This window comes from Pristiophorus japonicus, chromosome 2, assembly GCF_044704955.1.
Source record: "Pristiophorus japonicus isolate sPriJap1 chromosome 2, sPriJap1.hap1, whole genome shotgun sequence".
Lineage (NCBI taxonomy): Eukaryota > Metazoa > Chordata > Chondrichthyes > Pristiophoridae > Pristiophorus > Pristiophorus japonicus.
This window is the reverse complement of record NC_091978.1, coordinates 149,829,343-149,847,642: the sequence shown is the minus strand read 5'-3', so window position 1 is coordinate 149,847,642 and position 18,300 is coordinate 149,829,343. Positions and strand designations below refer to the sequence as shown.

Below are 18,300 nucleotides of genomic sequence, written 5' to 3'. Positions count from 1 at the left end.
TTGATTGAAGTTAAGTGTGATTATACCCTTTGATAAGGAATCACCAGCGTGTAATGGTGCAGCTATCTGAGCCAATGTGTTGCAAGGTTTTGTTAAATAAAAAACATTTAAACCGAACATTAGTCTGAAATCATCAGTATTTGTATATAAACCAACACTCCCCCCCCCCCCCCCCCCCGGCTTCTCCTCCCCACCTCTACCCTTCCCCTTACCCTGCTGACTCCAAGCCGCCTGGCCAAGGATGTCCTCAGGCGATGCTTCATTGGGGGGCGGGGGGGGGGGGGGGGCGGCAGGGTGGGTGGGTGATGGCCGAAGCACTCCTTGGATGGATACAGGAGAGAACGGTCCCGAGGTGAGAGCGTGCTCCAAGCCATAAGCAAGATGTTGCTCCGGGCTCTCATGTGTGGTTGGCAATGGGGGTGCGGCACCTTGGGGTGCAGTGCGGAGCTTCGGGACCACTGGGAGCCCTCTGCCACCAGTGTTCCTGGTTACCAGCTCCAGGGCCTCCTCCATCCCTTCCATGTTATATCTTATTTGTTGGACAAAAACTCGGTGCCAACTATGTTCTTGGTGCTTAGTAAGCTTTTTGCTGCTGGTGAATTTCCGTCGTGCCTCCCACAACAGCCAAACAAGCACACACCACAGCCACACATGCTTTCAGTCCCTCTGAGCTCCCTCTCTGTCTCCTCTTCTGTGCATATCATGATGACCCTTGACCTCCTGAATCGCGGGAATCGAGTGTTGCCATGCCGTTGCTAAGGATGGCTACACTTTACGGCAGAAGGTCAGAAAAATGTTATGCTACCGCCCATTTGATATTGCTCGCAGTAACGCCCATTTTCAAAAATGTAAACTAGGTGTTTTGAGAATGGGTGAGCAGCCGGCGATCTGAAAACCCGTTTTTAACGCCCACGCCGGAAATAATGCCCATTTTTGGGCGATAAGCTCAAAAGTGGAGGTTCTAGCCCAAAGTCCCTTTGGCAATCCATGAGTGGTGCACTGGCATTGCAAAGTCCTACTCCGTGACTGTTTTATTCAAACACTTTCAAGGGATTACCATATTAAACAAAATATTACCCTAAATCTTGGAAAATTAACCCCTTTACCTCCAATAATAAGTTTGTTGCATTCTATTTACCTGCAGCAGGTTACCTTAGTCTTGAAACTAGAATAGAACATGGGGAAAAATAGATTCCTTGGCCCAGAAATTTGTCTCAGATGGTGGTGGTATCGGATCGGTTGTTTGTTCCAGGTGCTGGCTATAATAGGCAGCTGATCTGCCACTGCCCATTTTGTGCCATGGTCTGAGACGAATTCCTAGGTCCACAAGTCAGATATTTCTATTAGTTGTAACAAACAGCAGATGAAATTATAATTTATTTCAGATAAGTGCAAAGTACCTTTTTTTATATCAACAATTCCTATTCAGATTTAAGAATCGTTCCCGTTTTCCATTTTATATTTCATAATTATCTTCACTTTTATAACCATCAACATTTTTTAATCCATCCTTCCATTTCATTTTCACTTCTCCAGTCCCATGACCCATCCAACCGACTAAACTCCTTGAGTTTAGGTGAATGTGAAACAGGAAGTGAAACAGAGGAGCAGGTAACAAAGCTTGACATCACTAGAAAATGGTTGACTATTTTATTTACATTTTAGAAGCTGGAAAATAAATGTCAAAATGAACAGTGGTGACAAAATTGCCATCATTCTACAATGCCTATAAGCTCTGCTATCTAATATTCCAGCTAGAAATACTATTAATTGTTTCATTATAATGTAGTGCTGTGCACCAATATTTAAGTTAAGTATAAACAATAAGTGCTGGAAACATGGAACAAGTCACACACAGCGTATGTGGAGAGAGAAATAACAAGTTCACATTTTAGGCATGAATCTTCATCAGAAGTGTTCCAGTGTTTACTATTTTTGTTTCAGATTTCAAGCATCTGCAGTAGTTTGTTTTTAATTTTAAACTAAAACTAAAAAAAATTGTAATCAATCCACTTGCATTGTGTGTCCTTAATATATTTTGTAAATCTTTACATTTTTAAACCTAAGGTGTCTGTTATGAATATAGCTGTTGTTTTATAGGTTACACCTGTTCGATCTTCATGGCCCAATAGTCCCCTGTCTTCAGCGAGTTCTGGTGGAACCATTGAATCAATTAATCTCGATGCAGTCCCACAGTCTATGAGCCGCCTGGACAACACTGCTGCGAAACACAAACTTTCTGTCAAGCCGCGAAATCAGAGAGTCTCAAAGAAACATGGGAGACTGGCACAGGTAAATGTACTGTTAAGTTTATTGTGAGAATTTTGTATATTTTTGTCTTTAAAGTTAGGACAGTTTTCAATCACCACATAATGCATGTGATATAATATCAGTAAGTTGCCAGTGGGATTCCATGGAAAAATCATCATAAAATTTAAGTATGCTCTGATATGTTGATTGAACCGCTATTCACTGGACAGTGAAATTATTCACTGTAATTGAATGAATAAATGTAATTTTTTTTAATAGTTCTTATATATTAAACAATAGCATTAACCATAGACATTTACAACACAGAAGGTGGCCATTTGGCCCATTGTGCCTCCAATGGCTCTGTGCCAGAGTTATCCAAAACTGATCCCACTACCTGTTTTACGCCATAGCCCTGTATCTTCCTCTGCTTCAGATATTTATCCCATTTCCCTTAAAGCAATGGTCTCTGCCTCAATCATGCCCAGTGGCAAAGCATTCCATTCTCCAATAAACATAGAAACATAGAAAATAGGTGCAGGAATAGGCCATTCGGCCCTTCGAGCCTGCACCGCCATTCAATGAGTTCATGGCTGAACATGCAACTTCAGTACCCCATTCCTGCTTTCTCACCATACTCCTTGATCCCCCTAGTAGTAAGGACTGTGTAAAGAACATAAAAACATAAGAAATAGGAGCAGGAGTAGGCCATAATACCCCTCGAGCCTGCTGCACCATTTAATACGATCTTGGCTGATCCGATCATGGACTCAGGTCCACTTTCTTGCCCGCTTGCCATTATTCCTTATCCCCTTATCGGTTAAGAAACTGTCTATGTTTGTCTTAAATTTATTCAATGTCCCAGCTTCCCCAGCTCTCTGAGGCAGCAAATTCCACAGATCCACAACCCTCTGAGAAAAAAATGTCTCCTCATTTCAGTTTTAAATGGGCAGCCCCTTATTCTAAGATTATGCCCCCTAATTCTAGTCTCCCCTTCAGTGGAAACATTCTCTCTGCATCCACCTTGTCAAGCCCCCTCATAATCTTATACATTTTGATAAGATCACCTCTCAATCTTCTGAATTCCAATGAGTAGAGGCTAAACTTACTCAACCTTTCCTCATACTCAACCCCCTCATCTCCGGAATCAACCTTGTAAACCTTCTCTGAACTGCCTCCAAAGCAAGTATATCCATTCGTAAATGAGGAAACCAAAACTGCACGCAGTATTCCAGGTGTGGCCTCACCAATACCCTGTATAACTGTAGCAAGACTTCCCTGCTTTTATACTCTATCCCCATGGCAATAAAAGCCAAGATTCCATTGGCCTTCCTGATCACTTGCTGTACCTGCATACTATTCTTTTGTGTTTCATGCATAAGTAACCCTAGGTCCTGCTGTACTGCAGCACGTTGCAATCTTTCTCCATTTAAATAATAATTTGCTCTTTGATTTTTTTTCTCTGCCAAAGTGCATGACCTCACAATTTCCAACATTATACTCCATCTGCCAAAGTTTTGCCCACTCACTTAGCCTGTCTATGTCCTTTTGCAGATTTTGTGTGTCCTCCTCACACATTGCTTTTCCTCCCATCTTTGTATCGTCAGCAAACTTGGCTACGTTACACTCAGTCCTTTCTTCCAAGCTGTTAATATAGATTGTAAATAGTTGGGGTCCCAGCACTGATCTCTGCAGCACCCCACTAGTTACTGATTGCCAACCCGAGAATGAACCATTTATCCCAACTCTCTGTTTTCTGTTCGTTAGCCAATTCTCTATCCATGCTGATATATTGCTCCCAACCCTGTGAACTTTTATCTTGTGCTGTAACCTTTTATGTGGCACCTAGCCAAATGCCTGCTGGAAGTCCAAATACACCACATCCACTGGTTCCCCTTTATCCACCCTCTTCGTTACATCCTCAAAGAATTCCAGCAAATTTGTCAAGCATGACTTCCCCTTCATAAATCCATACCGACTCTGCCTGACCAAATTATGCTTTTCCAAATGTCCTGCTACTGCTTCTTTAATAATGGACTTCAACATTTTTCCAACCACAGATATTAGGCTAACTGGTCTATAGTTTCCTGCTTTTTGTCTGCCTCCTTTTTTTAAATAGGGGTGTTACATTTGCAGTTTTCCAATCTGCTGAGACCTCCCCAGAATCCATGGAATTTTGGTAAATTACAACCAATGCATCCACTATCCCTGCTACTATGTCTCTTAAGACCCTAGGATGCAGGCCATCAGGTCCAGTTGATTTATCTGCCTTTAGTCTTTTGATCTTACTGAGTACCACCTCCTTCGTGATTGTGCTTGTGTTAAGTTCCTCCCCCCCTATAGCCCCTTGACTATCCACTGTTGGGATATTGTTTGTGTCCTCTATTGTAAAGACTGATACAAAATATTTGTTCAGAGTTTCTGCCATCTCCATGTTCCGCATTACTAATTCCCCAGTTTCATCCTATAAAAGACCAACATTTACTTTAGCCACTCTTTTCCTTTTTATATACCTATAGAAACTTTTGCTGTTTTTATATTTTGTGCTAATTTACTTTCATAGTCTATCTTCCCTTTCGTAATCATTTTTTTAGTCATTCTTTGCTGGCTTTTAAACGCTTCCCAATCTTCTGTCCTTCCACTAGTTTTAGCCACTTTGTATGCCCTTGTTTTTAATTGGATACCGTCCTTTATTTCTTTAGTTAGCCACGGATGGCTATCTTTTTCCCTTTCCTGTGTGTAAAGAAATAGCTCCTAACCTCTCTCCTCGTCCTCTTAGTGCTAATCTAAAATGAATGATCCCTTGTCACTGGCTCTCCAACCAGAGAAAATAATCTTTCCGTATTTACACGATCAATTCCTTCATAATTTTAACTAACTTTATTAAATTTCCTCTTAGTTTTCTAGCTCTCAAGTCTGACGTCATAACTATAGTTTCCCATTTCTGGTGTAGTTACACCGGATGTGTTCTGTGGCTTTAATGTCCTTTCATAGAAACATAGAAATATCGAAAATCGGTGCAGGAGTAGGCCATTCGGCCCTTCGAGCCTGCACCACCATTCAATAAGATCATAGCTGATCAGTCACCTCAGTACCCCTTTCCTGCTTTCTCTCCATACCCCTTGATCCCTTTAGCCGTCCGGGCCATATCTCACTCCCTCTTGAATATATCTAACGAACTGTCGTCAACAACTCTCTGCGGTAGAGAATTCCACAGGTTAACAATTCTCTGAGTGAAGAAGTTTCTCCTCATCTCAGTCCTAAATGGCTTACCCCTTATCCTTAGACTGTGACCCCTGGTTCTGGACTTCCCCAACATTTGGGAACATTCTTCCTGCATCTAACCTGTCCAGTCCCGTCAGAATTTTATATGTTTCTATGAGATGCCCTCTCATTCTTCAAAACTCGAGTGAATACGGGCCCAGTCGATCCAGTCTCTCCTCATATGTCAGTCCCGTCATCCCTGGAATCAGTCTGGTGAACCTTCGCTGCACTCCCTCAATAGCAAGAACATCCTTCATCAGATTCGGAGACCAAAACTGAACACAATATTCCAGGTGAGACCAACTGCATTAAGACCTCCCTACTCCTATACTCAAATCCCCTAGCTGTGAAGGCCAACATGCCATTTGCCTTCTTCACCGCCTGCTGTACCTGCATGCCAATTTTCAATGACTGATGTACCATGACACCCAGGTCTCGTTGCACCTCCCCTTTTCCTAATCTGTCGCCATTCCGATAATATTCTGCCTTCATGTTTTTGCCACCAAAGTGGATAACCTCATATTTATCCACATTATACTGCATCTGCCATGCAGTTGCCCACTCACCTAACCTGTCCAAGTCACCCTGCAGCCTCTTAACATCCTCCTCACAGCTCACACCGCCACCCAGCTTAGTGACATCTGCAAACTTGGAGATATTACACTCAATTCCTTCATCTAATTCATTGATGTATATTGTAAATAGCTGAGGTCCCAGCACAGAGCCCTACGGCACCCTACTAGTAACCTCCTGCCATTCTGAGAAGTACCCGTTTATCCCTACTCTCGGCTTCCTGTCTGCCAACCATTCTCTATCCACATCAATACATTACCCCCAATACCATGTGCTTTAATTTTGCACACTAATCTCTTGTGTGGGACCTCGTGAAAAGCCTTTTGAAAGTCCAAATACATCACATCCACTGGTTCTCCTTGTCCACTCTACTAGTTACATCCTCAAAAAATTTAGAAGATTTGTCAAGCATGATTTCCCTTTCATAAATCCATACTGACTTGGACCGATCCTGTCACTGCTTTCCAAATGCGCTGCTATTTCATCTTTAAGAATTGATTCCAACATTTTTCTCGCTACTGATGTCAGGCTAACCGGTCTATAATTCCCTGTTTTCTCTCCCTCCTTTTTAAAAAAAGTGGTGTTACATTAGTTACCCTCCAGTCCATAGGAACTGATCCAGAGTAGATAGACTGTTGGAAAATGATCAACAACGCATCCACTATTTCTAGGGACACTTCCTTAAGTACTCTGGGATGCAGACTATCAGGCCCTGGGGATTTATCGTCCTTCAATCCCATCAATTTCCCTAAAACAATTTTCTGACTAATAAGGATTTCCTTCAGTTCTTCCTTCTCACTAGACCCTCAGTCCCCTAGTATTTCCGGAAGGTTATATGTGTCTTCCTTTGTGAAGACAGAACCAAAGTATTTGTTCAATTGGTCTGCCATTTCTTTGTACCCCATTATAAATTCACCTGATTCTGACTGCAAGGGACCTACATTTGTCCTCACTAATCTTTTTCTCTTCAGAAGCTTTTCTCTATAGAAGTTTTTGCAGTCAGTTTTTATATTCCCAGCAAGCTTCCTCTCATATTCTATTTTCCCTCTCCTAATTAAACCCTTTGTCCTCCTCTGCTGAATTCTAAATTTCTCCCAGTCCTCAGATTTGCTGCTTTTTCTGGCCAATTTATATGCCTCTTCCTTGGATTTAACACTATCCCGAATTTCCCTGGTTCGCCATGGTTGGGCCACCTTGCTTTTACTCCAGACAGGGATGTACAATTGTTGAAGTTCATCCATGTGACCTGTTGCCTATCCACCGTCAACCCTTTAAGTATCATTTGCCACTCTATTCTAGCCAATTCACATCTCATACCATTGAAGTTACCTTTCCTTAAGTTCAGGGTCTCTGAATTAACTGTGTCACTCTCCATCTTAATAAAGAATTCTACCATATTGTGGTCACTCTTCCCCAAGAGGCCTCGCACAACAAGATTGATAATTAGTCCTTTCTCATTACACATCACCCAGTCTAGGATGGCCAGCCCTCTAGTTGGTTCCTCGGCTTATTGGTCTAGAAAACCATCCCTAGTATACTCCAGGAAATCCTCCTCCACCGTATTGCTACCAATTTGGTTAGCCTAATCTATATGTGGATTAAAGTCGCCAATGATAACTGCTGTACCTTGATTGCTCGCATCCCTAATTTCTTGTTTGATGCTGTCCCCAACCTCACTACTCCTATTTGGTGGTCTGTACACAACTCCCACTAGCGTTTTCTGCCCTTTTGGTATTCCGCAGCTCTACCCATACAGATTCCACATCATCCAAGCTAATATCCTTCCTTACTATTGCGTTAATTTCCTCTTTAACCAGCAACGCTATCCCACCTCCTTTTCCTTTCTGTCTATCCTTCTTGAATGTTGAACACCCCTGGATGTTGAGTTCCCAGCCTTGGTCACCCTGGAGCCATGTCTCCGTAATCCCAATTATATCATATTCGTTAATAGCAGCCTGCGCAGTTAATTCGTCCACCTTATCACGAATACTCCTCGCATTGAGGCACAAAGCCTTCAGGCTTGTCTTTTTAACACACTTTCTACACTTTGTCCCTTTCTACAATAGCATACTCAGAACTGCACTAACTATGCTTAACCAATGTTTTGCATATATTTATCATTACCTCTTTACTTTTTTACTTTATGTACCTATTTATAAAACTCAAAATACTATTGGCCTTTTTATGGCTGTATCTACCGGTACTGCAATTTCAGGGAATTATGCATTTTAACCCCCAGTTCTCTCTATTAATCCATACCCTTCAACACCTGTCCATTGAGTGTATACTCCCATTCCTGTTTTTTTCTCCAAAAATGTATTACCTCAAACCTATCCACATTAAACTGCATTTGTCACTTGTTTGCCCATTCTGCTTCCATCTGGATAAATAATTATCTCAAAGAAGTAGAATAATATAATCTGGATGAAGAGATGGAATTATTAACCTACATTCCAGCTGCAGTGTTTATAAGACATCTACGTTTTCTTCCTTTTTGAGAGTATAAACCTCATTTTTTACTCAATCCTGCATGTTCTCTTCTTGACACACTCTGACTCTGGTGAGCAGGTTGATATGTGATTTCTTTCAAGCTTTCACCTGTGGACTAATATGTCACTAAATCATCAGCCTCACTCAGAGAAGTGGGAAAATGTCACACTGGTGCAGTGGGGTCGTCTTTTGAGACTGGGACTGAGATATTTGATATTTAAGTTATTGTTATGGATAGGTGCAAATTGTATAGAAGTGTTTGAAATGAATTAAACTCTTTGCAACTTGTAGGATATGCAGAATATGACTGTCCATGAATTTGAATATGAGCTAGAAGAGAAGGAGCAGATTGATATTGTGAATGAACAAAAACATTCCAAAATAGCAGAGGAAAAAAGAAAGGAAGAAAAAAGGCCTCATAAGGATCAGGAGCAAAGATACAGAGATGAAGCAAAGAAGCACAAATGGCAGGATGCAGAACAAAGACATCATGACTTGGAGGAACAAAAGAGATGGGAAGATGAACAAGAACAGGAAGCTGAAGAACAAAGAATACGAGAAGAAGAACAGAGACGTCGTGAATTGGAACAGCAGAAATTATACGAAGAAGAACAGAGGCGTCGTGAATTGGAACAGCAGAAATTATACGAAGAAGAACAGAGGCGTCGTGAATTGGAACAGCAGAAATTATACGAAGAAGAACAGAGGCGTCGTGAATTGGAACAGCAGAAATTATACGAAGAAGAACAGAGGCGTCGTGAATTGGAACAGCAGAAATTATACGAAGAAGAACAGAGGCGTCGTGAATTGGAACAGCAGAAATTATACGAAGAACAGAGATGTCGTGAAATGGAGGAGCAGAAATTATATGAAGAAGAACAGAGACGTCGTGAATTGGATAAACAAAATAGGGAAGCAGAAAGACACTATCATGAGATGGTGGAGTTGAAAATGAAGAAAGAGGAGCAAAGATGTTTTGAGGCAGAAGATCTGAGACAAAGGCAGGAGAAAGTGGAACTGCATTTCCGTGCTGCTGAAAACAAACCTCTGCATGAAGAAGAGCTAAGAGAACAAGATGCAGAAGTGCAAAGACAACAGAAAGAAGAAAAGAAACAGCATGATTTGAAGAAACAAGAAAGGGAAGAAGATCAGAGACAAAAGGACAGCGAACTATTAAATCAAGAAGAGCAAAGATTCTTTGAAGCACAGGAAGAGGAGCAACGTCGAGGGGAACTTAGATGGAAAGAGTTAGATCAAAGACAAACAATGTCAAGGCCATTTTCATTCCAAGTTGCTTCAGGAGAAAAACAAATTATTTTTCAGAAAGTTAATCTGACCCCTGTGACCCATCCGAGAGAAACAGTTCCTTCTTTAGATGCGAATGACTTACAGTCCTCTCCAAAGTCAAGTAAAGGGCTCTCGTCTTCAATTTATGTTCCCCATACAGCCATTTTGGTTACTGGAGCTCAACTTTGTAGTACAGCTGTTGATCTGAAGCAAATCAGAGACACTGCCTGCAAGTCTTTACTTGGTTTTTCAGAAGAGAGAAAAACCGTTGATTTGCCACCTGTTGAAAAAACAAATAACCCCAATCATGATACGAGAAATAGAACTGGTAAATCCAAATTCAATCCAGAACAATCAGTTGACCAGTCAAGATCAACAACTTTAACTGAGTGGGCTACCATTAGGGCTAAAATTCTTAAAAGTTCTGATGAAAGGTTGCAAGAAAAAGATAGAAGGGTCCATGGCAGACTTAGTGATGACTGGACTACCTTCAGAGTTTCCAGTATGCATAGCAGCTTGAGAAAAACTCTATCTGCGAATGCTAAATTTTCAATAACACCCGCATGGCAGAAATGGGCAGATGGCAATAAAGTCGATGACTGTGAGAAAATAAATATCTCTCATGAAACAGAGAAACAAAATGGACCTGAGGAAATTGCATCTGCACATTATTGCACAATGGACTCTTCTGAATCTAGTAGGTCTTTGACATCTGGAGATGTTGTACAGGATGTAGCCAAAGACATAAAAGATGGCTCACACTCAGATAATCACAATATTAGAATAGCAGATGCTATTGAAGGCTACAAATTTGCCAAAGATCTTCCCTCATTTCTAGTTCCAAGTCTTCCTGCTACACCAAGGAAAGAACATTCACTGCCGCAAGCACAACCTCCCTTTAGAAACCAGGTTGCTACGAATTTGATAAAACAAACTGAAGGGGCAATGGACACATCACCATTTGGTATAAAATTACGGAGGACACACTATTCCCTTCGGTTCCACTATGAACAGCAAGGAGAACAAAAAAGGAAGAAGCGATACAGTGCTGGAGATAGTATGGAAGGAATTCCCGCCTTCCTAGCCGCAAAAGAGAAAGAAGGTGAATCATACACTCTTTCTGGTAAGCAATGCTCTTATAGCAAAGATAATAAGAATAGTAACATTTTGAAAGACAGCTCAAATAGCATTTCAGACATTTCACAGACTGGGATTACACATCTAAGTAGTATTGATGTGGCAAAACATGTTAAAAATAAACTCGCTGCACTTTCAAATGAGAAAATTTCATCAAGGCCACAACCATCTCAAAAACCAGCTTTAGCGCCCAAGCCTACACAGTTCACTCCACCTCCGTCCCCTCACAATACCTTAAATCAGACAGACTTTATTGAGATTGCAGATCACAAAAACACAAAGACTTCACTTGATTCACATGTGAGAAAAGAAGATGAGAAGAATGATCTCTCAGTACAAACATACAGATTAAAGAAAGAAGAAGAAGAAATAAAAGATAGAAAATCTTTTTTCCCATCCATCAACATTCCATGGAGAGAGAGGTCAGACAAAAAGTCAGACTCCATTAAGAAAGGTAGGCAAAGTGTGAATTTTTTGTAGGTATTTTGGTTTCAGTGTGTTTCGGTAACAGTGGTAGAACATTTTCCTTACTACAAAGGGTCATGCAATTCAATTCCTCAGGAGCATTGAATTGTAAAAAGAAATCAGACTTGCAAATATATAGCACATTTTAAGACCTCCCAAAGCACTTTACAACCAATTAAATACTTTTGACGTGTAGTCACTGTTGTAGGAAACATGGCAGCTAATTTGCACACAGCAACAATGTGATAATGACCAGATAATCTGCTTTTAGGTGTTGGTTGAGAGATGCTCTTCTTCGAAATAGTGCCATGGCATCTTTTACATCCACCCGAGAGGGCAGATGGGATCTCAGTTAAGTCACATTCAAAAGATGGCACCTCCGACAGTGCAGCATTCCCTCAGTACTGCACTGGAGTGTCAGCCTAGATTTTGTGCTCAAATCCCGGGATTGAGACTTGAACTTACAAATTTTGACTCAGAGACCAGGGTGCTACCAACTGAAGCACAGTTGACTAGGTTCTTATTGTTGGAGTTCTAAATCAGGAGCTGTAATAATACATAATACATGTTTTCCCATGGGGAACTGGTGTAGGTGCTGGGAACCACTTATGGCCACATTAGTCAGGGCTTCCCTGTTGATCTACAATGGAGAAGCATGTGGGTGGCGGGTCGGTGAACAAAGATGATTTAGTGCACTAGATATGTAAGTCATTAAAAGCTATCTGGAAGGTGCAAACACAATCAAAACGGCTAATGGGATGCTGGGTTACCCCACAAAGGTAATAGAATATAAAAGCAATGAAATGCCACTGCAAATATACAGAGCATTAATCAGATCTTATTTGGAGTGTTCAGGTTTAGGTGTCCCACCTCAGGTAATATACACTACCCTTGGAGGGAGTTCACTGACATTTCATCAAGATGAACTAAGCATGTTTTATACTAGAGAAATTCCGCTCTTTGAAATGTTTTTGTCCTCTGGTCAGCGCGATGCGGACGTGCGGTGTCGTGCTGATGTGTCACAACGTCTCTCCCCTTCAATTAAAGGGGAGGGCTGCTGCAAACTCTGCAGCTGCTTCAGTGGCAAACACTGGGCCACCAGAGAGGGTTTCGGCTGGGCCAGCGGCCTGGCACCCAAGTGGGGAGGGGGGGGGCCAGGGCTGGCTGTTGGCAGCCCGGCCGAACCTGCAAGCATAATTGTCAGCCCGACCTGGCAGTCGGCCGCAAAAGAGAATAAGATGGTGTCGACAGCAGTGACACCTCCCCTTTAAGGCTGCACCACCAAGCCACAGAAAGTGTACCGACAGAAAAAGCTGTCAGTGGCACTGACTGGCGGCGGGGCCGCTCCCGCAGGGCATTTCCGGGATAGGGGCAATTTCGGGAAGGGGTCCCCGCCAGTCGGTAAGGGGTCGGCGCATGCACGCCGCAGTGGGAAAACAGGTGGAGCGGTCCTGGACACTGCTCTAAACCTGAGGAAGGGCATTTTTTTAATTGGTGGCCCCTCCGCGGAGACTCGGCGGCCATTCTGCACTGACGCATGGCCGCCGCTTTCAGGCGGCCAAAGTCTTTATAGACTAATAACCTTTTGCTGCAACAGTAACCATGGAGAAAATGCGTTAACAAGATCAAAGAAAACTGATAGGGTGAATAAGGAACAATTCTCTCTAGTAGAGGAATCCAGGACAAGGGGACATCATTTTAGGATTAGAATGAGCTCCATGGGTGGAAATTCTATGCTATAGAGTCCAGCAACATTGACACATCTGGGGGTGCAGGGAGGGGGGAAGAGGGACAGGAGGAAAGAGAGCGTGGTTTGTGATGCCCAAAGAGCAACCATGGTCTGCTGGAGCAAGCTTGATTGGTTTTCTGACTCAGTGTTACAATTCCCAGAGTTTTTTTTTAATTGAGCCAAAATTTTTCTTCCCCCTGCCTTCCCACCTGGCTACAGGTGTGGTGCCAGAGGACTGGAGGACTGCTAATGTTGTACCTTTGTTTAAAAAGGGAGAAAGGGATAGACCGAGTAATTACAGGCCAGTCAGCCTAATCTCAGTGGTGGGAAAATTATTAGAAAAACTCCTGAGGGACAGGATAAATTTTCATTTGGAAAGACATGGATTGATCAAGGACAGTCAGCATGGATTTGATAAGGGAAGGTCGTGTCTGACTAACTTGATTGAATTTTTCGAGGAGGTAACCAGGAGGGTCGATGAGGGCACTGCATATGATGTAGTGCATATGGATTTTAGCAAAGCTTTTGATAAGGTCCCACATGGCAGACTGGTGGTATCCAGTGGGGTTCCGCAGGGCTCAGTGCTGGGTCCCTTGCTTTATGTGGTATATATCAATGACTTGGACTTGAATGTTGGGAGTATGATTAAGAAGTTTGCAGATGGCACTAAAATAGGCTGTGTGGTTGATAATGAAGAAGAAAGTTGTGGACTGCAGGAAGATATCAATGTATTGGTCAGGTGGGCAGAACAGTGGCAAATGGAATTCAATCCGGATAAGTGTGAGGTAATGCATTTGTGGAGGTCCAACATGGCAAGGGAATACACATTAAATGGTATGACACTGAAAAGTGTAGAGGAACAAAGGGACCTTGGAGTACACGTCCACAGATAGCTGGAGGTAGCAGGCCTGGTAGATAAGGTGGTTAAGAAGGCATATGGAATACTTGCCTTTATTAGTTGAGGCATGGAATACAAGAGCAAGGAGGTTATGCTTGAACTGTATAAAACACAGGTTAGGCCGCATCTGGAGTACTGTGTGCAGTTCTGGTCACCACATCACAGGAAAGATATGATTGCACTGGAAAGGGTGCAGAGGAAATTTACAAGAATGTTGCCTGGACTGGAGAATTTTGGCTATGAGGAAAGGTTGGAGATGCTGGGTCTGTTTTCTTTGGAACAGAAGAGGCTGAGGGGAGACCTGATTGAGGTGTATAAAATTATGAGGGGCCTGGATAGACTGGATAGGAAGGACCTCTTTCCCTTGGCAGAGGGGTCAACCACTAGGGGGCATAGATTTAAAGTAATTGGGAGGAGGTTTAGAGGAGATACGAGGGAAATTTCTTCACCCAGAGGGTGGTGGGGATCTGGAACTCACTGCCTGAAAGGGCGGTAGAGGCAGAAAGCCTCACCACACTTAAAAAGTACTTGGATGTGCACTTACAGTGTCATAACTTACAGGACTACGGACCAAGAGCTGGAAAGTGGGATTAGGCTGGATAGCTCTTGGTTGGCTGGCGCGGACACGATGGGCCGAAATGGCCTCCTTCCATGCTGTAAATTTCTGTGATTCCTCAAGAATTACCATTAGGAATGAATGGGGGGAGTTCCTTCCTCAGGAATTACCGACAGTATTAGATGGGGAGGGTGTGCACAAGGTTGCATCATCTGACAGTTAAGGTGGTTGTTGATGGGCCTGACGGGCTTTTCTTGCCCTTTTTTACATATTTTCTTATGCAAGCATTCTTATGAATCAAGTTGGTTTAAAATGGATCCAAAAAAACTCTTCACGCAAAAGTTTGCAAGAATGTGGAATGTACTGTAGAAGGCCATAGATGCAGAATCAACGGAGATGTTTAAAAAGGAGATAGACACTTGGAAAGTAAGAATATTAAGGGATATAGAGTAAAGACAAAGAATTGGGATTAAAAGATAAAGCTCAGGCATGGTCTGATGGACAAATGGCCTACTCCTGGTTCTGTGGTTTTAAAGAGGCATGGTTTTCATGAAAAAGTGTTTGGCAGGACAATTTTCTTTGAGAGAGGAACCAGAGCCAAATGTCATTTTGTCACAGTGATGGCACACACAGGTTATGTAATTATGAGGTAATGTTTTTATCTTAACTGCATTAGCAACAGTCTGGCAGACTAGATCGCCTGCCCGCCCATTATAGAACAATCAATGGAATGAATTGGTAGGTTCTATAATTCCTGGCCGATCAGCAGGCAGTGAGGACAAAAATGTATCCCCATGTTTTTTGGCTTCATTTATGTCACTGTGGTTTATGAAAATTACCCTGGAATTTGGGACAGGTTCAAAGGTAAGACAGACTGACAGCTGATAATCTTGTACTGCTGGCTCAAGGAATTTCAGGTCAATAGTTTTCAAGAAGAAAAGTTTGGCAAATCTTTTCTGCTGATGAAAATACTACCAAATATTTCACCATACCACTTAGGCATGACATCACCAATATGTAAGTCATACATAACTCTTCAAATCTCTCCAAGGTTTGCCAAACACTTTTCACAAATACAGTGCCTCCATTGTCAAATGAGCACAGTTTGCAATTCCAATGTCTTTCATCCAAGTTTGGAGTTAGTATGCAAACAAGGTCCACATTGTGAAATGCATCTTGCTGAATCTAGATGGGTAGAAGGGAGCACAGTTTAAAAACATCTGTTTTCAGTATTGGACTGGCAAGACCGCATTTATTGCCAATTCCTTGTTGTCCTGAGAAGCCATTGGTCATTCTCCTTGAACTACTGAAGTCCTTGTGACAATGGTGTCCCCACAATGGTTTTAGATAGTAAATTCCAGGATTTTGATCCAGAGACAATGAAGAACTAGTCCAAGGCAGAATGGTGAATGACTTGGAGGGGAACCTTAAGATGATGGTATTCCCACAACATTGCTGCTCTTGTCCCTCTTGGTGGTAAGGGAAGTGAGGTGCTGTCACAGCAATCTTGGTGATTTGCTGCAGTGCATCCTGTAGATCATACATTCTGCGGCCATGATACGCCAATAATGATGGGGATATTAAGCCTGGTGGCAGGGGCACCAAACAAGCAGACTGCTTCGACTGTCCAGAATGATGTCAAACTTCATGAGATTTGTTGTGGCTATATCCATCCAGGTGGATGGTAAGTTTCCATCACACTCCTGACTTGAGCCTTGTACATGGTGGAGAGATTTGAGTGGTCAGGAGGCGACCATCTCATTACATAGTACCAGTCTCTTCCTAGATGCTGTAACCATGGTGTTGATATGGCTGGTCCACTTCAACTTCTGATCTTTAAGGGATTCCACAGCATTGTTGGTGGTGGATCAGTGATACTGGTGACACTGAAAGTTAAGGGGAGGCAGCTGGGCCTTTTCTGGTTTGAGATTGTCAATAGCCTGGCACTTATGTGGTGTCAATGTTACATTTGTCAGCTCAAGACTGGGTATTATCCATGTCCTGCTTATATGGTGAGGATGGGAGAGTGCCGGTTCAAACTGTCACAGGATGGGAGAGTGTCAGTTCAATCTGTCACAGGATGGGAGAGTGTCAGTTCAAACTGTCACATGACAGGAGAGTGTCAGTTCAAACTGTCACAGGATGGAAAAGTGTCAGTTCAAACTGTCACAGGATGGGAGAGTGTCAGTTCAAATTGTCACATGACAGGAGAGTGTCAGTTCAAACTGTCACAGGATGGGAAAGTGTCAGTTCAAACTGTCACAGGATGGGAGAGTGTCAATTCAAACTGTCACAGGACGGGAGAGTGTCAGTTCAAACTGTCACATGACAGGAGAGTGTCAGTTCAAACTGTCACAGGATGGGAAAGTGTCAGTTCAAACTGTCACAGGATGGGAGAGTGTCAGTTCAAAGTGTCACAGGATGGGAAAGTGTCAGTTCAAACTGTCACAGGATGGGAAAGTGTCAGTTCAATCTGTCACAGGACAGGAGAGTGTCAGTTCAAACTGTCACAGGATGGGAGAGTGTCAATTCAAACTGTCACATGACAGGAGAGTGTCAGTTCAAACTGTCACAGGATGGGAGAGTGTCAGTTCAAACTGTCACAGGATGGGAGAGTGTCAATTCAATCTGTCACAGGACAGGAGAGTCAGTTCAAACTGTCACAGGACAGGAGAGTGTCAGTTCAAACTGTCACAGGACAGGAGAGTGTCAATTCAAACTGTCACAGGACAGGAGAGTGTCAGTTCAAACTGTCACAGGACAGGAGAGTGTCAGTTCAAACTGTCACAGGATGGGAGAGTGTCAGTTCAAAATGTCACAGGATGGGAAAGTCAGTTCAAATGTCACAGGATGGGAGAGTGTCAGTTTAAACTGTCACAGGATGGGAGAGTGTCAGTTCAAACTGTCACAAAACAGGAGAGTGTCAGTTCAAAGTGTCACAGGATGGGAAAGTGTCAGTTCAAACTGTCACAGGATGGGAAAGTGTCAGTTCAAACTGTCACAGGATGGGAGAGTGTCAGTTCAAACTGTCACAGGATGGGAAAGTGTCAGTTCAAACTGTCACAGGATGGGAAAGTATCAGTTCAAACTGTCACAGGACAGGAGAGTGTCAGTTCAAACGGTCACAGCATGGGAGAGTGTCAGTTCAAAATGTCACAGGACAGGAGAGTGTCATTCAAACTGTCACAGGATGGGAAAGTGTCAATTCAAAATGTCACAGGATAGGAAAGTGTCAGTTCAAACTGTCACAGGATGGGAGAGTGTCAGTTCAATCTGTCACAGGATGGGAAAGTGTCAGTTCAAACTGTCACAGGATGGGAGAGTGTCAGTTCAATCTGTCACAGGATGGGAGAGTGTCAGTTCAAACTGTCACAAGATGGGAAAGTGTCAGTTCAAACTGTCACAGGACGGGAGAGTGTCAGTTCAATCTGTCACAGGATGGGAGAGTGTCAATTCAAACTATCACAGGATGGGAGAGTGTCAGTTCAAACTGTCACAGAACAGGAGAGTGTCAGTTCAATCTGTCACAGGATGGGAAAGTGTCAGTTCAAACTGTCACAGGATGGTAAAGTGTCAGTTCAAACTGTCACAGGATGGGAGAGTGTCAGTTCAAACTGTCACAGGATGGGAGAGTGTCAATTCAAACTGTCA

General features: G+C 42.7%; 1 protein-coding gene across 1 annotated transcript in view; it reads left to right on the top strand.

Annotated features, from left to right (window-relative positions):
- cracd (capping protein inhibiting regulator of actin dynamics) overlaps positions 1–18,300 on the top strand; it is a 162,816-nt gene that overhangs the window by 72,354 nt on the left and 72,162 nt on the right. The window contains exons 5-7 of the mRNA XM_070860565.1: positions 1,537–1,611; positions 2,101–2,292; positions 8,869–11,455. Of these exons, the coding sequence (XP_070716666.1) occupies positions 1,537–1,611; positions 2,101–2,292; positions 8,869–11,455 (2,854 nt within the window). The remainder of the gene's footprint in view (positions 1–1,536; positions 1,612–2,100; positions 2,293–8,868; positions 11,456–18,300) is intronic.